Here is a 27,377-nt window from a genome sequence, read left to right as displayed (position 1 = left end):
GAATATGGACGAAGCATAAAACACACCCTCCCGGTGGCCTGTAAAATGACTCTGTTATGCACGGTGTCACTGACTGTTTTATTCTGGCCTTAGGAACGGAAGAACAATAATGTGTACCCGCCAATCATTGTCACTGAGCCCGTTGTGCTTCGGTGCAGCTAAAGCGAAATACAGTCTCTTGGGTAAATCGTCCAAGTGTTGAGGTTATAAATTGAGCAATAGGAAAAACAATATGTTTATATTGGGATGAATTGGCTTAGATTCCATTTTAAGCATTCGCTTAAATTAGCTGTATTCAATATATTCAATATATCAATATTAGTGAAACTGTCGTATCGTCAATATCGATATGGGCTTATTAAAAAGAATCAGCGTGTCGAAATATTGACCCTACTGTCAACCCTGTCAGGGGAAGAAGACGACGACCTAGCAAGTGTGAAAAGTAAACGGCGGGAAGATGGAGCAAGAGGGGAACGTAACTGACCGTGACCTCGCCTCGAGCGATTGTGTCAGACGCAGCCGGGCTGTATCGAGCGAGGGACCGTCCGTATTACAGCCCGGGTCCGATCGCACGGCGTGATTAATTTACTGATAAATTTTTTTTTTTTTTTGTTTCGGATAGCGGCTCGTTAACGACGGCGAGATTAGATTTGTCGGTTATGACCTCGCGGCCGAGCTGTTTTCCCCCGAGGTTTACTCCTCGCCTCAGCAGAAACGCCTGCCAAATTGTTTAGGCACGGCTCCGCGCCGTGAAGTCATAGCGGCTTCGCGGCGCGGGGCTTCGCTAGCTGTTATCACTTCGAAGCCCGAAAGCTCGCTGATTCTTAAAAACCCGGCTGTTTTGTTACGCGCTTGGCATATGGCACCTGCTACCTGCGACTTGAAAACACCGCTTTCCCAAGTGGGAATCGAAAAGAGTTTTCGCGGGAAGTTTTAGTCGGTCTATTTATGTAGTCTTATTTACGCCACCTTTTTTTCATATGCTTTTTCTGTGTTCTTCTTTCAATGTGTGTGTGTGTTTGTGCTCATCACTATAACGCCCCCCCTCTGTAAATTTATAGGAGCGCAGACAAACGCGCGCTAACACGTGAAGACAGCCGAGGCGTGCTTTCACCACACGGTTCGCTGGCTCGATTCGCGCACACACACACACCGAACCAGAAGAGAACGCATGTATGCGTATAGCTGGTGCAGGTGGTGTGGCCAGAGGGAGGTCACTGGTGTGCAGCGAGTGGGATTGAAATAATTACATTACATTACAGGCATTTGGCAGACGCTCTTATCCAGAGCGACGTACAACAAAGTGTATAAACCATAACCAGGAACAAGTATGACGAAACCCCTAGAGAGAAGTACCGGTCCAAGTGCAGGGAACAACCGCATAGTTCAACTTGGACCCTGAAGGTTAAACTGATTAACACTAACACAACGAGAACGGCAACAATGCAGTCTATGGAAAAAATACAAGTAGTAATTAAGACAGTTAATGCACCTAAGTCACCTTCTGTCCTCGGGCAGCTCTGGCCAATCGCACGCCGAGCGCTACCGCTGGCCCGGTCCGGATTCGATGCCAGGCCGTCGGGGCCTGCGCCCTTTCTCCATCATAATCTTCATTACAAGACTACAGTTGCTAACTTTATTATCTGCTAATAGTGTTGTTTTCAAAAGGCAAGTTAAATGTCTGGTTCAGTGTGATTAGGTTATTACAATAAGCAAAGATCAGAGGCAGCTGTAGGACCGTTACTAGGACCTGTTGATAATGTAACTAGTTCCAGTGGCATTTGTGAGAACCAGAGCCATGTGGAGGTTAAAGCAGAAATTTAAAACCGAAGTCTTTTCTGCAATCCTTCCGTGAGCAGGGTCGCTTGCACTTTATGTTTGTGCTGAAGGGAATGTAAAGGTAATTGGGAAACACTGACGTAAACAAGCAAACTGCTAATTAACGCGAAACTGTCAACTGTCTCCACTTTTGTCTCCACTAAAACTTTTTTTTTATTCTGCTTAAAATCACCAGAAGGTAGCCGGGAAAGTGCAAATTAAGACCCGCTTTTCAGCAAAAAAAAAAAAGTGTTTTGAATTGTTTAATTTATTTTTACCGCGTAGGTGAGACCGTTTTATGCTAACGAGCACGTAAGCGAAGTCGGCGTAAAGGGTGAGCTAATTTAGCGGGTAGCTCGTAGCACGTTGCGCCGGTTATTTACGGATCCCGTGCAGCCGAGCTTCGATGCCGCCTGTAACTCCGGCTCGCCGCGCTCTCCAAAAAAGCTTCGCCGACAGTACGGCGGCCGGCGCTTGTGTTTCGCTTCACGTGAACCGCTGCCGCACGAAGGGGGAGGGGGGGGGGGGGGGGGGGGGGGGACGTGTTGAAAGCACACCTCTGTTTTGTCACTGGAGAAGGGACAGAAGGGGTGGCCGTATTTACAGCCTCGCTGCTGTCACTCACTGGGGAGCCGCGGACGTCCGTGGCGCGGCGCGGCGTTCAATATTTCATGGTGCGACGAGAGCGCGGCCTTTTGTCCGGCGGCCATCTTGTGACATCATCTAGCACAGACCCTGACAAAGGCGGAATCTTCATCGTGTGTCTCTGCGCGGTGATTCAGAGAGCGACTGCTCTGTAACAGTGAGTTCCCTCTGAATTAGGGATGGCCAAAAGTAGTCAGACTCAAGCATTAGTCATAAAACAAGCATGGCTGCTTGGAATTGCACGTGATGCAAGTGTTAAAATTCTAGGGAACATTAAAGCAACAATCTAGACCAGGGCTGCCCAGTTCTGTTCCTGGAGATCTGTCATCCTGTAGGCTTTCATTCTGGCCCTAACAAAGCACGCCTCAGTCAACAGCTAGGGACCTTTTTGAGCTGCTAATGAGTAGAGCCAGGTGCACCAAATTAGGGTTGAAATGTAAATTTACAGGACGGTAGATCTGCATTAACAGGGTTGGGCAGCCCTAGTCTTGACTGGTGTTTGACCTTTGACATGGTTGAATTGAAGATAAATTTGCTGCTCTAAATCTGCATGTATGTCCTGTCTAACAAAACTACGATCTGTACATTTTGGTTTGCTCACTTTTTATCAATAGGGTTGTTATAATATAGTTAAACATGTGAAGCTACATTTTCAATGTACAGTGAAAGTGTGACTGAATGAATTTGGAGAAAGTGTGATGATGAATTTAGTAAGTGCATCATTTGTGACTACATTAGCAAGCATCAGGTTGGATTTAAATACTGCTGACATTTTTGTACAATATAAGATTGATATGAAATGATGAATTTTCACTTAAAAGGAAAAGAAGTAAATACTTTGAGGGTATTATCGGAGGTTGCATAGAGTGGCCAAACTGTCAGGTAGGATACATTTTGATTGTTCAGTACGTGAATCCACTAACTCTAAAATGAAAATCTCTAAAATAATTTCAGTATTGAAATTGGTGGCAAAATCACAGGCCATTTATTTTAGATTAGGAAGATTTGCATAGTTAAATGGACTTCCAGAGTTTGTATATCCAACCCAGACCCCCCAGCAGAAAAAAGTTAAAATATTAAAAATTTTGACATAATACAAGTATTATGGATGAAAAAACCATTTACATGTTGCAGTGAAAATTTTCAAAAACATCATTAAATTGAATTTCCCTTGTGGTGTAGATTTCAGCATAGTATATATGTACATGGCATATATGCAATGTAGGGTTCTTACGATTAAGAGCAGAGGCTCGTGTCCCCTACAGGGGACAAACATTAATTGCCAGGTCTTAGGCTATGGCCTAGATGTGTTCAAGTTGCCATTTCGTCATATTAATTGGACTTGATTTTCAGTTTTATCTCAAAGTGTTTCCATGTCATTATATAATATTTATTGTGCTCTCCAAAGAGTTCCCGCGCCTGATAAACCGGTTTGGAAATCAGCCACGATTAATGATTCACTCTTATGATCGCCTCTCCCGATTCTCCCTGCCATGTGAGAAGATGCGTAATTGAACTTATAGCAGGGTTTTTTTTCAACCTTTTCTGATCCAGGAACCCCCCAGCCAGGCTCAAAGGCATCCAGGAGTCCGCAATTGTAAATTTCGAAGGCTTATATTTAAAATTCTATTCAAAAATGTATATTTTGAAATATTTTCCCAAATCCATAAGTTGTATAGGTATAAGTATAATCATTGCATATCAAGTCTGGCCAGAGAGCCCTTACACTACCTTCAAAGACCCCCAAAGGGTCTGCAGATCCCCGGTTGAGAACCCAGGAGTCATAGATAGGATTGATTCGGAACTCTCCGGAAGCCGTCTGATTTTACACTTCACCTTGTGAATTTCTTCAAATAAAAATAGTGAGCCGCCGTAGTTTTGAACTGTAAGCCCAATGCGTCATGATTATTCTCATTCAGCTGGGAGGTCTGGTGTCCAGGGGCCTGACAGTTGAGTAACACATCCCGGGTAAGGACACTGCCGTTGTACCCTTGAGCAAGGTACTTAACCTGCATTGCTTCAGTATATATCCAGCTGTATAAATGGATACAATGTAAAAAGTGCTATGTAAAAAGTTGTGTAAGTCGCTCTGGATAAGAGCGTCTGCTAAATGCCTGTAATGTAATGTAATGTAACATCCATATTGCTCAAGTGCCTGAATTGCATAACGTGGTTTTGTTGGCTCAGTGGGCCCCTTCCGGTCTACTGATGTCTGGTGTGTACAAACGCTGATTGTGCCTTTCTGTACTGCTTATGGTCTGCTGGATGCACCATTTAAGGTCTGCTTTCACAAATCAGTCTCTCAGTTTGGCTAGTAGCTAATTGTTGTCGCGGAAACTCCTTAGTTTAAACATGCAATAGATTCAAAGCAACCTCAACTTTTTTTTTCCCTCAAGGATTGTAATCATTTCCGAAATTCTGTTCCAGAGCAGAGATAATAAAATTGGAATAAGGCAGTAGGTAGAAACACAAGGTACATTGTTAACCAGTCGATCTGCACTGATGGTCGTTAGATGACACTACTTCCTGGTTTCTCATATAATGCTGCTATAAGTACGGCCATAAAGCATCCACCAATCACCGTCGACTTTGTTCTACTGTTCTAGCAATGCGTTTGATTGCGGTGATTGCTGGAGCTCTGTTTTCTATGCCTGATTCTTTTTTTGTTTTTACCTAACCTCGGCTGTGACCACACCCCGTAGTAATGACGAGAGTTCGCCAGAACCTGAAAAGTGATTTCATTGGACAATGTTTATCTGCAATGAAGAATCGTGCATTTTCTACATACTGTTCAAGGTGGTGCTGCAGCACCAATTGAACAAGTACACAATCTTTCACAAAGGTCAAGCAAGTGACATCGCAAAGTGACAGCACAGCCGGTCGGGCCTGGTCCAGGCTTCCTGATGTGGCTTTTAACTGCGTTTTGAAAGCACGTGACTGCATTTTATAGTCTACAACAGACTACAATATGGTCTGCAACAAAGAGACCGTGAAGCTGGAAAAGAGGCCTTGCCCTCGCTCTGTCTGTGAGCTACCCCCGAGTGTTGAAATGCATTATTTATGCCCCAGTCTGTGTCGTCTCATCATTATTTTGTGTACTTTCTGAAAAATGGCTCTTAAGCCATCTTTATTTCATTAGAAGGGCCTGACTGCACTGCGCCATAGTGTGCTGTGATAGTTTTTTTTATTTTGTGGTTTCTGTTGTATTTAGAGAAGTGGGGACGAGTACGGTTATCAGCCGTCTTTATCGCGCTGAAATTGTGGCTTGGCCGAGTTCTGAACCCGGCGAAAGGTCTCCGGGTCGGTCTCCGCGTGAGCGTCGCACGCACTGTACGCGCATCCCTCCTTCATTGCGAAGGCCTCGCGCCCTGCCTTCGGCTTTGTCCCGGCTTGCCCTCAAAGCCACCGGACGAAAATAAAAAGAGACGATAGACGAGCCGTCGTTTTTAAACGCCTCCGTTCACGTCGTCCGGGCGAGAGGAACGCGGCTGCTCGAACCGAGCGGATTTCGGCCCAGCCCCCCCCCCCCCCCCCCCCCCCCGCTAAAGGCGTTTAATCACCCGCGGCTGGCCCTCGGCGGCTCTGCGGATGCGGAGCTCGCGGGCAGCGGGAACGAGCAGGCGTCGGCGCTCCGGGTTTTCGGATCGAGACGGAGGGAGGTCGGGAGGCCGCGGGCCGAGGTGGCGGAGCGGTGGAATTCGGGCCGGTCGGCCGTAAATCTGATCCGGTGGGTCAGACGGCCTGGGACCCCGCGGTTAAGGGACACCCCTAAAAAGCCTGACTGGTATATGGTTTATGGAGAAAATGGATTGTGTAGCGTGTGAATGTAATGATCTTCACTTTCTTCAAAAAGAGTAAAACACTGGTGGATTTATTGTTATATCAGCCTAGGTATGGGTGATACCTTGTTTATTTATACTGATGTACCAGTTTCATTGGATGTGCAATAAGGTTAAGAATATTGTGCATATCATAATTTGATAAACTCAGGCTTCTGAAGGGTTGTCAGTATTTACATTTATGTGCCAACTTCTATAATGCTTTTGTGCTTTTCTTTCACAAACAGCACACAACAAGCAACACTCAACGAGTGTTCTAATCTTTCACAAGCCTGTCAACGTCATGTACAACGTCTGGAAATAGAACGAGAAAAAAGAAAAGAATTAGCCTCACAAGGGCCTAGGAATATCAACAGATGAATATATCATGATATAATTCCATGAAATCCACGGGACCCACCCTGTAACGGTTCATGAAAGCCACGTTAGCGAAAGCCTCGCTAGCTTAAATGAATAAAAACAGAGCAGCCCTCCAGGTCTATAGTGCGGAGTAGATACGGCTCGCGCCGGCGGCTCCACGCGCAGCACGTTCAGCTGCGGTGAACTCCCAGCGCGGGAGCGCTAAATTCATGCCGGGCCAGGCGGGCGGGCACCTCAGCTGGGGGGGGTTAGCGTTTCGGGGAGCGGGGGGTGGGGGGGGGGGGGGGCGCTTCGTCACGCCCGTTGCTAGGAGACCCGCGAGCCCGTCTGGCGGCGCCACCCCTCGTGGGCATTTTAATCGGCTTAACCCGCGCGCCGCGACGAAGAGAAAGCAGCGTCTGGAAGGTGGGCCGCGCGCGCGCGCAAACGCTCGTGAGAGGCTTTGAAGACCGCGCCGCTTTTAGCAGCCTCCTCCCACCGCCACGCCCCCCCCCCCTCCCCCCCTCCCCCCCCCCGCCCCACACGGAATACAATTGCGCCAACTTTCCAAAAAAAATAAACTTTTAATTAATTGCCATGGTGCGTACCGCGCGCGCACTTCTCATTTCCCCGAAAAGCCGTAAACAAGATCAGGTTTTCTGCTCGCAGGGATTTCCAGGAGCTGATTAGGTCTCCCAAAAGACGGAGGGGTGATGTTTCTCTCGTGACGAGGCCGACCGGCTTCCGTCGCTCCTGCAGCAGCGGCGCCGGCGCCCCCTGCGCGCTTTCCCAGAACCTCCCACGAGGGCTTGAACACGACCGAGCCTTCGTGTCACCCAACTCCGCCTTATCTCCCAAATGCGTCACTTCCAGCCGCCCACCCGTCATGATTCACGTCACGGTTATATTTTGAAATAATATAAATTAAATTTAGTTACTATACATCCAGAATCTCTGTGAAAATGTTAATAGATTTGACTTCAACGGGATAAGCTGTACAGTTTGCAGTTCTGATTGTTCACTCAGCAGTTGTAAAGTTGGGTATTTTATTTACATTACATTACATTACAGGCATTTAGCAGACGCTCTTATCCAGAGCGACTTACACAACTTTTACATAGCATTTACATTGTATCCATTTACACAGCTGGATATATACTGAAGCAATGCAGGTTAAGTACCTTGCTCAAGGGTACAACGGCAGTGTCCTTACCCGGGAATCGAACCTGCGACCTTTCGGTTACAAGCACAGTTCCTTACCCACTGTGCCACACTCCGTCCTTATTTAATGTAAACCTGACGAGGCCACATCACGCTTTGATTGAAGCCTTGCTTACGGCAGCCTTTGCCCAGAATCAGGTCCCGCTGGCCTTATAGGAGCTGGAGCAGGTGCAGTGGGCGGCAGTGTAGTATAATGGGTAAGGAGCTGGTCACTGGTCAGCCGTAACCGAAAGGTCACTGGTTCGATTCCCAGGTAGGTCACTGCCGTCGTACCCTTGAGCAAGGTACAGTACTTAACCTGCATTGCTTCAGTATATGTCCAGCAGTATGCTGTGTAAATGCTGTGCACCAGGTTGTGTAAGTTGAAGTTGCTCTAGATAGGGAACGTCTGCCCAACGCCTGTAATGTAGCCTAATGGTAAATGGACTGCATTTATATAGCGCTGGGCGGCAGTGTAGTATAATGGGTAAGGAGCTGGTCACTGGTCAGCCGTAACCGAAAGGTCACTGGTTCGATTCCCAGGTAGGACACTGCCGTCGTACCCTTGAGCAAGGTACAGTACTTAACCTGCATTGCTTCAATATATGTCCAGCGGTATGCTATGTAAATGCTGTGTACCAGGTTGTGTAAGTTGAAGTTGCTCTAGATAGGAGCGTCTGCCCAACGCCTGTAATGTAGCCTAATGGTAAATGGACTGCATTTATATAGCGCTGGGCGGCAGTGTAGTATAATGGGTAAGGAACTGGTCACTGGTCAGCCGTAACCGAGAGGTCACTGGTTCGATTCCCAGGTAGGACACTGCCGTCGTACCCTTGAGCAAGGTACAGTACTTAACCTGCATTGCTTCAATATATGTCCAGCGGGATGCTGTGTAAATGCTGTGTACCAGGTTGTGTAAGTAGAAGTTACTCCAGAGCGTCTGCCCAGCGCCTGTAATGTAGCCTAATGGTAAATGGACTGCGTTTGTATAGCGCTTTTACCCGAAGCCTAACGCAGTGGCGGTCAGTTCTCTCTTCGCGTCGACCAACGGCCCGCGCTCTCGAACGGCGGGGGGGGCCCTCCGGCTCGGTTTCGGGTAACGGCCCCATGGGACCAGCGAGGGGCCGGGTCCGCCGCCGCCCCCCCCCCCCCCCCCAAAGCACGCCATGGAAACCGCCGAGAAACACGTGGAAACTATTCGGCCCCGGGCCTTTGCCGGAAAGCGGCGGGGCGCGGCGGGGGCGCGTCGCGTGGAAATTCCCTCCCGAACGCGTCAGAGCTCGTGAGGCTTCCGGAAACTTTTCTTTTTCCAGGACCGCCGGCCATGTCTCCCTGTTGTCGGTCAGTCCGTCGGGTTTTTTTGCTTTACTATAACCGGATCAATGGAACAGATGCAGACTAAAATTATCGGGCTTTATTTAGAGCCTCCTGTATGTAACGTTATCCAGCGGTTTTATTTTAGCTCGAGTTTACGGTTTCAGAGTCACACCGGCCCGGCGACCGCCGCGCAGGGCCCGGTATAAATGTCATCAGTTTAATATAACCGCCTGTTTATCAGCCCTTTTGACTTCTGGTTTAAGAGGGCTTTGAGGAGGTATTAACTTCGCTCTCCACGGCCGTAGCGCTCTGTTCTTAAATATTTTGTTCGGACTGTCGCTGAGGGGAAGTCGAATGAGCGAGGCTTATCTGAACGAAAGAACGCGCGAACCATCTCAGAAAGTGCGTTTGGGCAATCGTGCAGGTGTTTCATTGCTTTAACCATCGCTACAGCTGCGTATATGCGGTATGCCCAAACGAGTCCTTTACAGACCACGCCCGTCCATTTAATAGCATTTGCTGTTCCTATCGGAGGACGGAGTGTAGCACAGTGGGTAAGGAACTGGGCTTGTAACCGAAAGGTCGTAGGTTCGGTTCCCGGGTAAGGACACTGCCATTGTACCCTTGAGCAAGGTACTTAACCGAAATTGCTTCAGTATATATCCTGCTGTATAAATGGATACAATGTAAAATGCTATGTAAAAAGTTGTGTAAGTCGCTCTGGATAAGAGCGTCTGCTAAATGCCTGTAATGTAATGTAATGTAATGTAATAGCATTTGCTGTTCCTATCTGGGTGAAGGTTGAAGCTCAAGAGTCATGAACCGGTGGCTCGCTTGATTCTCCCAGCAGCCTCTGGTTTTTTTTTGCCACTCCCCCCAGACCCTATCCCATGCCCACAGCAGGCCCACTTCCCCCTGCGTCAGAGCGGTAGGCTCTGAACCTAAGGGCCTTAACAAACAGCTGTTTTTAGTGCAGGTGAGGAGCCTAATAAAAACCTCTGTAAGAAAACGTCAGTCTGTTTAACCTGCGTTCCTTCGCATGTAACACAAAAGACGTTTTTAACCGCAGCTCTCCAGGTGCGTTTTTCAGTCGGGCGCAAGCGGGGCACAGATGGGAGAAACGTCATCATCGAGTGAGGGGGCCCGGCGGGGCTCCGCCTCTCCCGCCGCCCCCGGCAGCGAGCCGACTTGGCCCGCGGACCGGGTCCCCCCCCTCCGCGGCGAGCCATACGGCGCGTCTGACGCGCGGCGCCCGGCGAGAGAGAGAGAGAGAGAGAGAGAGAGAGCCCCGGCGCGCCGCTCTGACGCACCGGTTCGACGTGCCCGTCTGCGCCCGTCCGCGCCCGCTGCTGTCTGACCCCGCCCACCCGTCTTCACGCCGTTGTGCGCGGCGAGCTGGGACTCGTTTTAACACGGAACCTCTGCTTCGCAGCAAGTTTCTGTTTCAGGGGAAGCCGTGTTTACAGTCTTACCATTCATTTTTACCGCAGCAGGAACATGGCTACCGTTACAGTCTTACCATTCATTTTTACCGCAGCAGGAACATGGCTACCGTTACAGTCTTACCATTCATTTTTACCGCAGCAGGAACATGGCTACCGTTACAGTCTTACCATTCATTTTTACCGCAGCAGGAACATGGCTACCGTTACAGTCTTACCATTCATTTTTACCGCAGCAGGAACATGGCTACCGTTACAGTCTTACCATTCATTTTTACTGCAGCAGGAACATGGCTACCGTTACAGTCTTACCATTCATTTTTACTGCAGCAGGAACATGGCTACCGTTACAGTCTTACCATTCATTTTTACTGCAGCAGGAACATGGCTACCGTTACAGTCTTACCATTCATTTTTACTGCAGCAGGAACATGGCTACCGTTACAGTCTTACCATTCATTTTTACTGCAGCAGGAACATGGCTACCGTTACAGTCTTACCATTCATTTTTACTGCAGCAGGAACATGGCTACCGTTACAGTCTTACCATTCATTTTTACTGCAGCAGGAACATGGCTACCGTTACAGTCTTACCATTCATTTTTACTGCAGCAGGAACATGGCTACCGTTACAGTCTTACCATTCATTTTTACCGCAGCAGGAACATGGCTACCGTTACAGTCTTACCATTCATTTTTACTGCAGCAGGAACATGGCTACCATTACAGTCTTACCATTCATTTTTACCGCAGCAGGAACATGGCTACCGTTACAGTCTTACCGTTCATTTTTACCGCAGCAGGAACATGGCTACCGTTACAGTCTTACCATTCATTTTTACCGCAGCAGGAACATTGCTACCGTTACAGTCTTACCATTCATTTTTACCGCAGCAGGAACATGGCTACCGTTACAGTCTTACCATTCATTTTTACTGCAGCAGGAACATGGCTACCGTTACAGTCTTACCATTCATTTTTACTGCAGCAGGAACATGGCTACCGTTACAGTCTTACCATTCATTTTTACCGCAGCAGGAACATGGCTACCGCACACCGTTATCGTTGCTAATCGTCTTAAGTCATTGTCTGTCATGCTTGGCTATTGTATAACTTTCTTACATTGCATTACGGTACATTTATTTGGCAGACGATTTCATCCGAAGCGACGTACAATAAGTGCATACCGAAGGTCGTTGGAGCAAATACAAAACACAGGTCCGTTAAGGTACAATACTCATTTTGTACAGTTACAGGTATTCGTAGCCGTGAACACATTAAGTCCTGTTCACACAGTAAACATTACTCTACCTAACCTGTGCTAAGTCAAACTAGGAGGCATGACAAGCTGCAACATGAAGATAATGATGCAAGGTACAGTAAGTGCTGGATGGAGGTAGCTGTAACATGAAATTGGCAGAGGAGGTAACATGAAAAGAGGGGAATTTAAGTGTACTCGAGGAGTAATGCATTTGAGTAATAGCATTATACAGTACATGTATTTAATTTATGGACCAAATAAAGACTAATGCGATTTCAGACACAATATTTCCGTTCTTGTCTCCAGACACCCATTGGAAGAAAAAATGTTTCAGTGCCATAGACGCACTCTGTTCCTGTGGAGGTCTTGAACTTTATTTTCCAATAAGTCAAATGCACCGAAATGCCGAATTACTAAACCCACTGGAAATCCTCAGTGCTTGCTCTGAAACTTGGCACGTAAAGCAGCGAGCGAGCGAGAACCGTGCCTTTACGAGGGCAATGGAGGAATAACAATATTTAATCTGCTCGGTTTTTAGGGTTCCAAAAAAAACCGGCAACTGCTGACTGGCGCTGGCCAGAGAGGCAGTTAAAGAGAACTCCCCCCGGTTTCTCCCGCTCCGCAGTGTTTTTTTTAAAAACGCGAGCACAGGGTCGTGTGTGGGCGCCGCCGCCGCCAATGTTTTTGACGCTCGCGCGGACCGACGGGTTTCGGTTTTGGCAAAACGATGACGGAGGTGCAAACGGCCCGGAGCGACGGCGGGGGGGGGGGGGCGGTGGCGGTACGGTGCAGACGGAATCCCTCGGTTTGATGGGACGGGGGACGGGGGACGGGGGGGGGGGGTGGCGGTGGTGGTGGTTGGCCACTGAGCAAATACGTCCTTCCTGATTGGGACTCTGCTCTAAACAGCATTGAGTCGGCAGAGCGCACCTTTCTGAGGTGATTACTTATTTCGTTATGTTTATGTTTTTTTTTGTTCTCTGCCAAAAAGATGAGTGTAGTTCGACAAGATCGACAGGTTGTCCAGCCACAAATTCTAATATGCAACAACGAAATGATGTTTGTGTTTCATGAACTATGTTGTTCGACGAATCATATTTTTTGTTATTGTTGCCATTAGCAGCACAAGCTTTAAATGATCGTTATCCTTGAGCTTGCTGCCAGGATCATTTGCCTTATATGTAAAGCCATTTTAACCCCTTATTAACCCTTAGGAGCTGAGGACGTATGACACATTGTGCGTTTTCTTCTATTATACCGGGTATGTTGTGTTTTAAAGGCAGAGCTCGTTGTGTGTTCCATTAGGTTTTTCAGGGTCATCTGGTCATTTCCATTTGAGTAAAAGCCTCTTTAAATAGCAATTTACTGTGTTTTTTAAGCGTGCATACAAATCCACTTGCAGCGACAGTCATTTCTGCACAAGAAAATTGCAGGAAATAAAGCCTAAATCTGGAAGAGTGTTTGGCCAAGGGGGACACCGTACCCTCGCGCCCCGGTGACTAACGACAGAGAGCTGAGCTGCGTACCCGCGGGCCTCCGCGTCGAGTTACGTCGTCTCCTTCGCAGCAGGGCGAGCGCTGTGTGCACGGCGACGTTTGTACGCTGTTAGAAAAGCGTCTCTTTACTACGCCCGCACCCGCCTGGGAACTGCCGTCCCCCCCCCCCCCCCCCAACCCCAACAAGCCGCGATTCGCCATGCCGGGGCCTATGCGGGATAGTAAGTCCAGTTCCAGCGAGAAGGAAGCATCCGGGCCCCCCCTTCCCCTGTTTCCATTCAGATCTCAGAGCACTTATCTGACCGGCCCACGTTCCACAGCCTTTAGTGTGCGTAGTCGCAGTCAAGGCCCGAATCCACATCCAGAGCACTCACAGGTGCACATTTAATTAGATTCACTTAATAACGAGAGAGCTCCCTGACAGGAACAGATTTTATGTTGCGGAACGAACCGAAACACCGAGGTCTTTGTCAGGCAAAGTGTGGTCTGAACTACCTGCACACACGCACACCTGTGATGACACTGTCGTTTGAAGCAGAATATCCTGTTCTGCACAATGAAACATGCTCTCACTAGACAGCATGCTGCTACCTTTTTTTTAGACTATCGTTTCTCCTCGCCTGCCCTGAATCTCTGCTGCAAGGCACGGTGGGAAATCTGGGAGGTTTTGAAGCGATCGGCCAAAGCGCGCCAGCGCTCGGTTTCCGCGCCCAGTCCCTGACCCGTTTGGCCAACCCGCCGCTGGCTTCCTCCCAGTCCGTGTGTGCGGCGTCGACACCGCAGATGGTCGACTGGAAATGTCAAACCGACGAAAAGTGCTTTCCTGTGCTTTCCCTGCCAGCCTCAGTCTAGACAAAATGACGTCACCTTTCCGAGCCGAAAGGAAAGTCGGCATGTCAGAATAAAACTTTATTTCTTCATAATTGAGTTTGGCAAAAAAAGTCAATATTTTCAAACCGAGCAGGATTTGGTTTGAAATTCGTACGTCAGTCGCACGTTTCCAGAAATAATTTAGACGGTCCAGGCCAGCTGCAGGTGACCGCGCTTGACCTTCGCCGGCTACGCCGCCGCTCCGAGCGTTCGTTCCGCGAAGGCGAGCGAGACGGCGAAGGCCGCAGATTACAGCGGCAGCTGCGGCTCGCTCGGGCTGGGGGGTGCCTGCTAATCGACCCGCGCGCACCGCGCGAAAGCTGGAATCCGCCCGGGGCTACACGCAACATTCCGACCCGAGCCGAACTGTGGGGGGTCTTCCTCCTCCCGCAAGGGACGGGCGACCATCCCCCGGGCAGGAAAGGCCACGCCCCTCGGCAACCAGCTCCGCCCCCCCCCCCCCCCCCAACTCCATTATCCGTGTCTGGGTTTATCGGTATTTTTAAGACATTGGTCCAGGGAATTCATTGTCGTTTATAAACTTTCGGTATGCTGTGGCCATGCTATGATTAGAGGGTCTGTGGGTTACTGTAGACATTGATGCCTATTTATTATCCCCAGTGCTCGCGTGCTCTCGCCTGAATAAGAGCCGGAGGCGGGCCCACCTGGCCGCCGGGGGCCCAAACTGATAGGCCGCAGTCCAACCGGTAGCATTGCTAACCCTGAAACGTTTTCCTCGGCTTCGACAGGCAGGAGGGCGCCTTATTGGACGCTTTATTGACAGCGGAGGATGCCGTCGAGGGGCGTTTAACGGACTTGGCCGCTCCAGCTCGGAGCCGATTTTTTACGACTTTATTTCCTTGGCTCCCTTTGCCGTGTTTCCTTAGAGGTTCTTTTTCGAGTTCTGAAAGTGAATCCCCTTTGGCTTCGGCCTCGCGGTGGCAGGGGTTTGTTTTGGATTTCCCTCGGAAAGGCGAGGCCAACTTCGGAGATTACGGATCACGGTGGGGATTTGGAAGCCGTTACGTGCTTGTGGAAGCTCATACGGGAGAAACGTGGTAATAGATAGGCTACTTGCTGAAGGCCGCAGCGCAAGATGCGGCCCTGTTGGCCTTTTTCCGGAATTTTCTGGCTTTCCGTCTGGTCAGAGGAGGCAAGCGGGACGATGCTTTCTCAAATTTGAGAGAGAAGAGTGGAAAAAAATGAACCCAGTTTATTTATTTGTATGCCCATTATTACCATTTCAGTTCATGTTTGCTGAGTTTCAACCTTTTTACATGGGTCTCTACATGGGCCTTGACTCCCTTGTATTAAGACCTACGAGCCACTAATGGTTTCAGCGTGACTTCGAATGGGGTGAACATGAACAGGTGAACGTGAGCTAAAAGGCGTATTCTTTTGCAGCTCTTAGGCTACAACGAGAAGCCGGTCAACCTGCAGATGTTCATCGGAACCGCCGACGACCGCTACCTGAGACCGCACGCCTTCTACCAGGTGCACAGAATCACCGGGAAAACGGTTGCTACCCCGAGCCAGGAAATCATCATCACCAGTACGAAGGTCCTCGAGATTCCTCTCCTTCCCGAAAACAACATGTCAGCCAGGTACTTGTCTTAACCGCTTCGGGGTTACGTTATTCTCTCTTCAACGTGCCACCGATTTTTTTGCTCGCAAGCACTAAAATAGCAGCGCTCAAAATAATTTATAGTCACTTGGGACATTAATGCCTTACACAGTGAATTATGCATTTTTTCATTCAAGCCAACAGTACAGTGAGTCCAAAAGGAAAAAAAAAACTGAATTTCAGACCATGTCAGTCTGAAGAATAAAAGGACATTTTTTTACACTTATTCGGACACACAGGGGCTACTGGATGGCCCTGTTGAGGTGCTGTTCTAGTGCGTGGTTGGACCCCGCAGTCTGGTATCGTACCCGGACCGCGCCGGTTACAGCCGTGGCTGGCAGTCCCACAGGGCATTGTACAGCTGGCTGTAGCATTGCCCAGGGGATGGAAGGGCTTTAGTTGACTGGGATTACAGCTCCTCATCACGCACCAGCGACCCCTGCTGGTTCAGCGCATGCCCCTGTTAAAGTGACAGTCGACTTGCTGTAGTTTTTTGCTATTATTCTATATATTATTGCTATATTTCATTTTAATGTATGTTTTATATTAGCCCAGACAGTTTTTGTATGCGGTGAGGGATATTTTAGATACTCCGACAACCTGCCAGCTTTACAATGGCAGGTATTGGGACATTTGGGGATTCATGGTCTAAAGCAAGAAAATACACTTAAAATAACTCAGCCAAAAGTGCTTGTAAAATCCCATGCTGCTCCGTTTCCGGAACAGTAGAGTGTGGGTTAGTTTAATGTCCATTTGTGAGAATCCACGGTATTGTATGACACGGTACCTGTGTGTGGAAGCAAAGTCAGCCCCTGTGTCTGAGCGTGCCCCCCCCCACCCCCCCTCTGTCTCCGGCAGCATCGACTGCGCCGGGATCCTGAAGCTGCGCAACTCGGACATCGAGCTGCGGAAGGGCGAGACGGACATCGGGCGCAAGAACACGCGCGTGCGGGTGGTGTTCCGCGTGCACATCCCCCAGCTCGGGGGCAAGGTCCTGTCCCTGCAGGCCGCCTCCATCCCCGTGGAGTGCTGTGAGTGTCCCGAAAAAGGAGTGCGTGCCTGAGACACACATGCATACACCTGCACACATGCACACATGCACACACACACACCACACACATGCATACACCTGCACACATGCACCCACGCGCACACACACGTATACACACACCACACACGTATACACCTGCACACGTGCACTCATGCACACACACACGTATACACACACCACACACATGTATACACATGCACTCATGCACACACACACGTATACACACACCACACACGTATACACATGCACACATGCACTCATGCACACACACACGTATACACACACCACACACATGTATACACATGCACACATGCACTCATGCACACGCACACGTATACACACACCACACACATGTATACACATGCACACATGCACTCATGCACACACACACGTATACACACACCACACACATGTATACACATGCACACATGCACTCATGCACACACACACACGTATACACACACCACACACATGTATACACCTGCACACATGCACTCATGCACACACACACGTATACACACACCACACACGTGCATACACATGCACACATGCACACATGCACTCATGCACACACACCACACACATGTATACACATGCACACATGCACACACACACGTATACACACACCACACACATGTATACACATGCACACATGCACTCATGCACACACACACGTATACACACACCACACACATGCACTCATGCACACACACACGTATACACACACCACACACATGTATACACCTGCACACATGCACTCATGCACACACACACACGTATACACACACCACACACATGTAGACACCTGCACACATGCACTCATGCACACACACACACACACACACACACACACACACAGATACCCATGCACACACACACTCATGCACACACGCACATGCGTATATACACGTACTCACACTCAGGCACATATAAACACACGTACACGCACACAAACATGTACACACACATACATACATACATACATACATACAGTCATACATACATATGCACACGCACGCACACTGCAATGGCATGACTGTTGTTCCCAGTAACGTGGAGCGGCAGAGAGGGTTCCCTGTGACCGCAAGCATGGATGTTAAATAGCGAACGTGTGAGAAGCCTGGCTGTTTGGGCAGGAGAGCAGGGACAGCGTGGTCACGGCTTGGCACTCAGTCAGCAACTCTGATGGCTCGACCAGTGAGGAAACCAAACAGATGGGCTTGGAGTGCAGATCATTTGCTGATAGGAAGGTGTGTCCAGGGTTGGCGTGGCACTCAGGGTCTAGCCTAATTATTCACTGGATGAGTTCCGCCTTTTGATTGGCCAGAAGCTACATGTGATGAATGGGTTGAGTGTCCATGACGGAGTAGCCTCATTTGTAAAAGAGCTGAAATGCCCCGGTGGTAGCGACAGATGACCAGCAGCCGAGCCGCTTCGGTGGCGAGGAACGGTCGGACGTTCTAATGCTACCGAGCAGAAACCTACAAAACAAGGCCAGTCACAAAGTTTCCCGTGATCTGGTTATTGAGGGAGGCGCCGAACGTACTGCCAAAGCCGGGGGGGGGGGGGGGGGGGGGGGGGGGGGGGACCGCCTGACGTTTTCCTGGAATCACAGAGACGCATTTGAGAAGAGAGGCAGAGCCATTATGACTTTGTGAGGTCCAGCTTCAGGCCTTCTGCATCTTCATCCAGGAAGATCTCGGCGAAGCGTGGCGTGCAGTCAGTTCCCTTGCCAAGGGGGATCTTGGTCGTGCGGTGTGCGGGACGCTAGGGCCGTAGGCTGAAACCCTAACCCCCGAATGGTGGAAAGGAGAACTGGCAGGCGACTGTGCAAAATGCTGCGGAAAGATCCGGAACAGTCAGAACTCAGTGCCTGTGGAAAAGGTCTGAGCGATGAACAACTCCGTGCCCTCGGAACGGTCCGGAACAAGTCACGACTCTCTGCCCGCCGGCGTGCTTTTTGACCTACGGCGCTTGACTTGCTCTCTGTTTCGTTGCTGTTGTAGCCCAGCGCTCTGCTCAAGAGCTGCCCCAGGTGGACAAGTGCAGTCTGACCAGCTGCTCCGTCAACGGAGGGGAGGAGATGGCCATCACGGGCTCCAACTTCTGCCCCGAGTCCAAAGTGGTGTTCCTGGAGAAGGGACCCGGTAAGAAACAAAAAAAAAAACTTTCGACGTTCTTTCTACTTTCTTACGTTCGGCCACAGAGTTTCACATTCACATGCACAGGGCTCGCAGCATGTAAAACGCCACCGTCATGTGACCAAATCCCTCCGACAAATGACAAACATTTTTTTGTGAAAAATTGGGATGGTTTTAGAGAAGGGTTTGTTCCAGTCCAGCTTTCAGCAAGTGCATAAAACAACACATTTATATTATTATTTATATCTGCTCTGCCTTGTTAGCATTTATAGTTTGTTTACAGCTCTTGTTCCTCCGAAATGTTCGGAAGACCAGGCTCAGGCTTAAACCATGTATCCAGGCCAGAAAATGCCCAAGAGAAGTGTGTGGATAAGGGAAGAAAGTTCATACACAATAGTATTAGGAGCAATGACACACCTGTTGACTTATTTTGAGTGTATTCCACGCTCCTTTTAGGGTCAGCACTTTTTCACAAGATATATGTGTGAAGCATGATAGTCAGAGGGAATAGTTCTGAGGCAAGAAAGCTTTGACAGAGTGGAATATCAGTGTCGGAAAAGGTGATGTTATCTCACAGACGTTTCCAAGTATAACTCGTCAGTTTGATGTATTGTTTTTTTTTTTTTTTTCTATTTTCCCTATTTTGAGCAAGGCCAACTGTCATAAACAACTGTTTACAAATAAATGTTTTGACTTCTTCAGTCTGATTTAGTGTTACATCATTTTTCAAAGAGAAGCCTTGTTTCATTATCAAGTCGGTCTGTGAAACAAGGTGGTGAAACTTGCGTCACGGTTCTTTTTTAGAGATGTGGAGCAGGAGCACAGAAGATCTTATACGGTCCGTCTTTTCAATGAATAGGTTTCCGTTGCTCCAAAACAGCCACTCTCATAAAACAGTGGTTCTCATTCGTTATTCAGACAGCTGTTTTTTTTTTTTTTTTTTTTTAACTAGGGAAAGCGCTTCGCTTCAGGGCACAGAAGCCAGCCAGTGTAACACCTGGTATTTGAGCCCCGTTTCCCACAAGCCCCCGGGACACCCGGGCCGCCCCCGCCCCCCCCCCTGTCCCCCTCAGCCACGGGGCTGTTGTGCCGCGTCGCTACGATAAACACCGTCCCCGCGTTTAAAAACGAAGCGCCGGGGTAATAACTCACGTCCAGTTTTAACCGTCGAACCCGGTCCCGTGCGATACGGCGATGGCGGTGGAAGCGTCGACTACTCCCTTTTACGATCTTCCCCCGAAAAAAGCCAGGAATTCAGCTCCGTTCAGACAAACGGCCCCGTAAATTATCGGCGACAGCTCCAGATCCCCGCCGGCGCTCGGGCCTTGCGTCCGCCGCACGCACGCCAGGCACGCCGCGCCCGGTGGAAAACGGCGGGAGGCCTCCTCCTCGCTCGCCCGGCGTCACCCGCGTCTCGCGCCACCCCCCCCCCCGGCGAACCGAGATTCCGATTTCACTCGCTTGTTTGTTTGAGATGATTTTTATTTTTTATTTTTTTTTTTGGATTACGCTTCACTGTGACTCACTTGGCGCGTAGTTTTTTTTTTTTTTTGTTGTTTTGTTTTTTTTGACAGAAACGCTCCGTGAACCGATCCAGGTTCATTCTAGGGATTTCGGTGCCCCAGAGCCCTGCTGAATTAATCTCGAGTCGCTCCCCTCCTCCAAGTGAACGCAAGTAGAGGCTAGCCCGGAGAGGGAAGCATTGTGAAGGCGGCATTTTAACCGGTCTGTGCGTGTCCTTACGAGGGTTCGCAACCTAACGAATGACGCTCTGCTTCTCCCCGATCTGCTAACGTCGGGGAACGTTATCCGAGCCCGGACCGGAACCACGGTCTCCTTAGCGCCTAGGAATCGATTCCAGCTGAAAGGCAGCGAGTGGAAGGGCACGGAACCACGCCGTTATGCCCCACAGTGAACAGCGGCCCACGCTACGCGAGAGAAAAGGGGAAACTTTCGCTTGCATTGCATAGGTAGCTCGAGAAGGAGCCGCACCCAGCAGTATTATTAGGCCTCGCGTTCCTGAGTAGGGAAACTGCTGCGGGGCTGGGATTTGCGAAAATCCGACTCTGCTTGCTCACGCACTTCGTCAAAACAAATGGCTCAATAGCAGCGGCGAAGGCCGTAGAGATCTGTGGAATCGTGTGCTTTTTTCCTCGTAGGGTCAGCCACGCATAAGAGGTTTGATTAGCGTAGCGTGGCGCCAGTTCGCTCACCTGCGCGAGCACGCCACACAAGCGAACCCGACCGCGACTCCGGTCCTGAAAGGCCAAGCGCGGCGCTAGGTCCCTCTGACACGGGCTCGTTCGTTCTCCGGCGCGCTATTTGGACCCCTCGCGCGCGCACTGCTGCCGGACAGGCTGTCGAGCGGAGCCGCGGGGCTCGCCGCGGGAACCGAGCCCACGGCGTACCTCGCCGGGGCCAGAACCGCGCCGCCGACCGAACGGCTCGAACGCGACGCGCTTGTCTTTTTTTAACAGTTCCCCACTGCGTGCCTTATGTCGGCCGTGTTCAAAAAGAAGTTCTCCTCCCCTGAGGAAGGGCTCTTTGCTGGGGCCAAGCCCCGCCCTGAACACATTGGGTCTTGTTTTGGTGACAGCTGTGGTGCGAATCTGCCGTTTTCGTCCATTTGCAATTGCGTTGTTCATCTTTGCCCAGTGCGGTGGTGTCATGGTCTGGAATAAAGCTGTTTGCGTCAGCGTGGGTTGGGTGGGGAGATAGAGGCTGCCTCGATTAAAAAAAATATATATATATTCACTGCTGTTACGTTTGGTGTCGGATAATGCGCTTGTAGTTTTCAACCGCCAAGATCACGTTTTAATTGTAATGTAGAACGTACGAACGTGGAACAAATGGGGCAGACAATCACACAAGACTGTTAAGACTGTCATGAATATATGCATGTATAGTGGGACATCTAAGATGCAACAGCATAGGAAATGAACGTTTTTCTGATCTCTCTCATTTAGACAAAATTTAAATTTACCAATAATCAAGCCAACTGTAATTAACTGTAAAAATTGGGCCTCTTTTGACTGAACGTATCACAGACTAATGCTGTATCATTTATCAGTAGTCTTCAGTGGATCCCAGATATGGAACAAACTGTCTTTGATATGAAGGCAGGTGCCTAGCCCTCAGTGGACCAAACGTGCAATGTGCTGGTGTGCAGAGGTGGATGAACCATTTCCCGATTTGTAATCAAATGCTTTTTTACTAGCATAAATGGAACAGAATGGTATGTGTAGCCAATATTGAATAGTGATTTGTGGCATACGTGCGCATATTCGCGCGATGGCCTGTTTTGGTCTAGGCCAGAGTTCCCTGGAAAGCAGGCTTATGACCTGACGAGGATTTCCTAGTAAAGCAAATAAAAGAAATGAAATGAAGGGACAGGAAGTCAGCTCCCCGGGGCCCCCCGCAGGCTGGCACCTTGCTGGCGATTTGAAGTTAACTAAAAAACCTGCAGGAAGCCTATCGCGCGGGGACTGGACTCACGCCGCCCGTACTGCGCCGCGCCAAGGTGTCCGCCTTCCAGGAAGAGACGAGTGTCACCCGGAGTGTTATGGGGCCCTGGGTTTGAACTCACGTAGACAGTGATTTCCTGTAACTGTAAAGTGCATCTGCTGCGGTTTGGAAAAAAAAAATAAAAAAAAAGGCTTGCCTTGCTAATTGGTGTTAGATAAGACGCCCCTGAATGCGAGCGCGTGTACGTGTAACGCAGGGGTGTGTATGACACCAACCCGCTCCTACATGTGCCCCTGCACTGTTGAAGAACGGCCAGTCATTTCTTTCTGTTTGCTCTGAGCATAAATATTGTATAACTGCAGACTGTGTATCAGTTACATTACATTACATTACAGGCATTTAGCAGATGCTCTTATCCAGAGCAACTTACACAACTTTTACATAGCATATTTTACATTGTATCCATTTATTCAGCTGGATATATACTGAAGCAATTTCGGTTAAGTACCTTGCTCAAGGGTACAACGGCAGTGCCCTACCCAGGAATCGAACCTGCGACCTTTCGGCTACAAGCCCGGTTCCTTACCCACTGTGCTACACTCCGTTCCCCCATTCCAATGAGAAAGAAAAGATTTTTGTGATTTCTAAGAAGAGATTGATTGCTTTTGGTAAACGCTGGCTTCAGTGGATGGCAGACTGCTATTATGTGTGTCTGGGACACGCAGGTGGCTGTTGGGTGGGTTTTTGTGTATGAGTGGAGCCGTTTTAGGGAACTTGAAGGACTGTTTTGGGGATGAGGAATGGAACATCGTGTGCATAAAGGCGGGCGTTGTTCGGACTGCAGGTTAGCGCATATGTAATGAAAACTATTAAACAATGTTTAAACTTCAGAAAGTTCAATACGGAAAAACAACTTGGCCTCTTGTTGTTAGGGTGCATCAAGCACTTTGTCAAACTTGAACTCCATGAGTGTCACAGCTTTTAAGGGCCGATAATCTACTCCAAACATGAATAAATCTGTGAAAAAAACGTGTTCCTTGTGTTAGCACAGACTCTTATTTACAATTTATTTCCATCTATGCTGTCTTTTCTGAAGTTGGCAGAACTAAACTTACAATAGATTCTTAAACTTAAAATGGAACTTTTTTTGTCACTTTAACATCAGTTAAACTGGTTCTCTTTTTGCTGAGACTAAAAGATCTTTTATATTTGTTTGTCGGCTTAGCTTCTGAAGTTTTCCGCCCCCTCATAACGTGGTGACGAGCTGAACACAGTACTGTAAACGTGTTCTGAGGAAGGCAATGTGTTAATCTTATTTCTCTTCCTGCTTTTCATTGTTTGGAAATACAGTGACTTCACATTTAAGACCTAGGCCTGACCTTCTTTGCCTCAATATCCCCGCCTTTTGTGCTACCGCTTCTTCTAGGCGGATGAACATAAGAGGATAATGGGTGGTTTTGTATTAATCCATTACCTTCAGCAGGGACTTGTCTTGGAGAGAATTTTTCGCATGAGAGTGTTGATAAATGATTGCTTGGCAGTAAATTAATAACAAGTCCACACTTCAACATTTTTCCTCAGCTGACATTTCCATGAGTCAACGGTGCATATGAACTCTCCACTGGGCTTTTCTCTAGGTTTTTTGACACTCTGCAAGTTTTGTGCAGGTTGCTCAGGGATTCTTGTCTGGGCATGTTTCCAGTTTACTCTGGCTCTTCTGTGTACTGCATACTTGAAGTCAGTATGTGCTACAGACTTATGAGTGTCCGTGATCGTCCCACAATCGCTAAAATCATGTAAAAACCTACTGAGATCACCACTGAAGTAGGAGACTCGTTCAGTCATTTAATCATTTATTCAGCTCTGGAGAACCAGCATCTTATTAGTGTTTCTTGGCTGGCTTATGGAAGTGGGGATAATACTTATCTTTTAGGGAGCCCTGGTGATAGAAGGTGGTGGAAGGTTTTAACCAAATGTTGCACGTGGTTTAGGGTTTCTGAAACAACCAGCTGGCAAGATTAGCTTTTTCCTATTCTGTGAGTTCAACAAGTAGAGAAAAAAACATATTTATAATACTGTAGCTGTGCATGAAAATATAAACATGGAAATCGCTGCTCCAGTAGAAATATACATTTAGTGTTATTGTATTATTTTAACTGTAATGCCTTTTCCGCTTGGCAGTCAGTCGGTGTTTTCCCTGCCTGTGTTTCTGAAGCATGTTTCAAAGTTGCTCCTCAAAACTCATAGCCTGGTAATTAGATGGTGCTGGAAAATGGAACATTATGGAATGTTGCCTGGCCAACAATCTGTCAAGGATGTGTCGGAATGAAAAATGGAATTGTTTGGCTCTTTTTTTTCCGTAACGTTAACTGCAGTGGAAACAGCGGGACTTTCAGACTCCGATTCATTTTTAATGGCTGAAAACACATTCTCCTTCGGGACATAGCCTAATCGACCGGAAAAAAAAACGAAGAAAAACACGTATCGTCAATCGTAACTTACATCCGGGTGCTGGCTGAATCCAGTGCTCGCAGAAGCTTTTGCAATAGCGAGCTCTTTCCGTTTGTGGAAATGTGTGCGGTTTCCGTGAAAAGAAACGATGACGATCGAGCTCCAGGAAAAAGATCTTGTTGGAACAACGCAGGCTATAAGACGGCCTGCGGGCTTTGCTCAACCCTATACGCCTCTTTTACAGTATGTCCCCCATAAAATACACTATACAGATAAGAGGGCTGCACTATATACTTTCAACCTTGGAACTTTAAACAATTAGAATTCATTTTCATGGTACCGTCATATTGTAAATGTGAAGTTTCCGCCATTTGAAGTGGTTTTGTTTGATAGTGGGGCTGAAAGTTATACATAAGTGCTTTCAGCTTTTGAGAACCATCTCTGCAGTGTGGATGAAGGAGCATAATTCCATTCTGAAACTGGACCTTTAATTTTTGGGGAAAATAGTCTGATGCTGACTTTTTTTTCCAAAAGGAAGTACACTTATAATAACATTAGGTATTTGTTGAAATGTTATATGGAAAGTAATGGATTTAAATTATGGTGTTTTAACTCTGCCATTGTAACTGTATAGGCCTATGTGCTTCTGGAAGGACTTGGTTTTTTGGAGTTTGATGAAATTATGTTCACCTCCTCTGCAGCAAAGCTGCCAGTCACCTTCCCAGAGTATTTTAAGTCTCTTGCAGTGATAGTATAATGTTACTAAGATTAGTCTGTGTTATACACACGACTCAAATTTCTATCAAAATGTATTGTAGCATAGCAGTTAACTACGAGGCTGTAGGTTCAGTGCCGAGGTGAGGCTCTGCCATCGTACCCTTGAGCTAGGCACTTAACCTGATTCGCTTCAGTAAACATCCAGCCGTTTAAATGGATGGTTTTGTAAAGCACGCAAGTCACTCTGGATGAAAGCGCCTGCTAAACGGCTGGACTGAAAATTTAATGGGTTGGACGGTAGGGCGCGAAGAATTTTTCCTGATGCGTACAGACAGTCCGGCAGGTCGCGGACTCAGAAATTTCGGGCCTAATTACAGTTCACGCAGAAGTTCGTGGGGGGTCAGACGGTTTTTAAACAGGCTCTTGTGTCCGCGGGGGGGGGGCGGGATGGGGGGGGGGGGCTGGAATGTTCTAGTATGTACCTCACACCTGGTCGCATAGGAGGTCAAGTGAGAGAGGGCCCTTCAGCAGTTAAACCGGGGTCCTTTCCTCTTTTACAGATGGGCGACCTCAATGGGAAGTGGAGGCGAAAATCATACGGGAGAAGAGCCAAGGAGTAAGTACGACGCAATCTGCCACCGAACCGTAACCTCGGAAACAGGCTGTGCAAAAACGCTAGCGACTGTACTTTGTTCTCTGTGAAGACCATTTGGAACCAGATTAGACCAGATTGGACCATAAGGATCATTTGATGCAGATTAGAAGAAGCCAATGACATCAGCGTAACTTAATTTGCATTCGGCACGGGATCAGTGTGGGTTTGTCGTCGTCCTCGCAGGCGAACATCGTGGTGGAGGTGCCCCCCTACCACAGCAAGACGGTGACGTCGGCCGTCCAGGTGCAGTTCTACGTGTGCAACGGGAAGAGGAAACGAAGCCAGTCCCAGCGCTTCAGCTACCTGTCAGGTAGCGTAAATCATGGGCTCACTTCACACCTGCCACGGCTCATTATGACATATTGCCATTTCCATAGTGTGACATTTGACGATGTGTTCATTGACTGGTGGTTAAACTTTCCCCTGTCAACCGGTATGATGTCAGGCATTCCGCATTCAGGTTATCAAGCTTAGAAGCATGGAGTATTACCCGCATACATGGAGATTTGGAGTGTTTCGTTTCTTGAGAGATTCTCCCATTGCTTTTGGAAATGCGTCATATGCCATTACACGCATTTGGCTTCCACAGGTCTTTCTCATTCCTGTCTTATTGATAAAGTTTTTACAAAGTTACATAATTTATCTACCTCTTTTCTTATTAATATTACCAAAGTTACAACAGGTCTTTGATAAACCATGAAAGTGGGTTATTATGAATGTGGTATATTCCATTTTGTGAATATTAATTTCATTATTTTAATTATAATTTTGTTTAATGTCCGGAATAATGTAATTCATTTACAGATAAGGTCTTTGAAACCTTAACTTGTGCTTCAGAAGATCTAGTAGGACTTTGCATTAGAACTGCTTGGACGCTGCGTACTCTCTGTGAGCCAGGCTCAGAAACGTTAAAGGCAGGATTATATACTGTAGCAGGGGTGTACTCATGTGTACTGTAAGGGCAAACGAGGACCCCAAATACAGATTAGGGCCTTTGGGAAATCTGAGCTTTTAACAGCTTATTTCTACATACATAGTCTGCCAGT

At 48.2% G+C, this 27,377-nt stretch overlaps 1 protein-coding gene across 3 annotated transcripts in view; it reads left to right on the top strand.

Annotated features, from left to right (window-relative positions):
• Positions 1-27,377, top strand: part of LOC118227870 (nuclear factor of activated T-cells, cytoplasmic 3-like) — an 83,642-nt gene that overhangs the window by 32,900 nt on the left and 23,365 nt on the right. For 2 of the 3 annotated variants that reach the window (XM_035418853.1, XM_035418854.1), the window contains exons 4-8: positions 15,632-15,831; positions 16,710-16,882; positions 18,909-19,049; positions 26,237-26,292; positions 26,515-26,641. In XM_035418853.1, coding sequence (XP_035274744.1) covers positions 15,632-15,831; positions 16,710-16,882; positions 18,909-19,049; positions 26,237-26,292; positions 26,515-26,641 — 697 coding nt within the window. The remainder of the gene's footprint in view (positions 1-15,631; positions 15,832-16,709; positions 16,883-18,908; positions 19,050-26,236; positions 26,293-26,514; positions 26,642-27,377) is intronic. The other variant, XM_035418855.1, reaches the window with a different exon arrangement.

Source organism: Anguilla anguilla, chromosome 5 (genome assembly GCF_013347855.1).
Source record: "Anguilla anguilla isolate fAngAng1 chromosome 5, fAngAng1.pri, whole genome shotgun sequence".
Classification (NCBI taxonomy): Eukaryota; Metazoa; Chordata; class Actinopteri; order Anguilliformes; family Anguillidae; genus Anguilla; species Anguilla anguilla.
The sequence above is the reverse complement of the archived record's forward strand: the minus strand, read 5'-3'. Positions and strand labels throughout refer to the sequence as shown.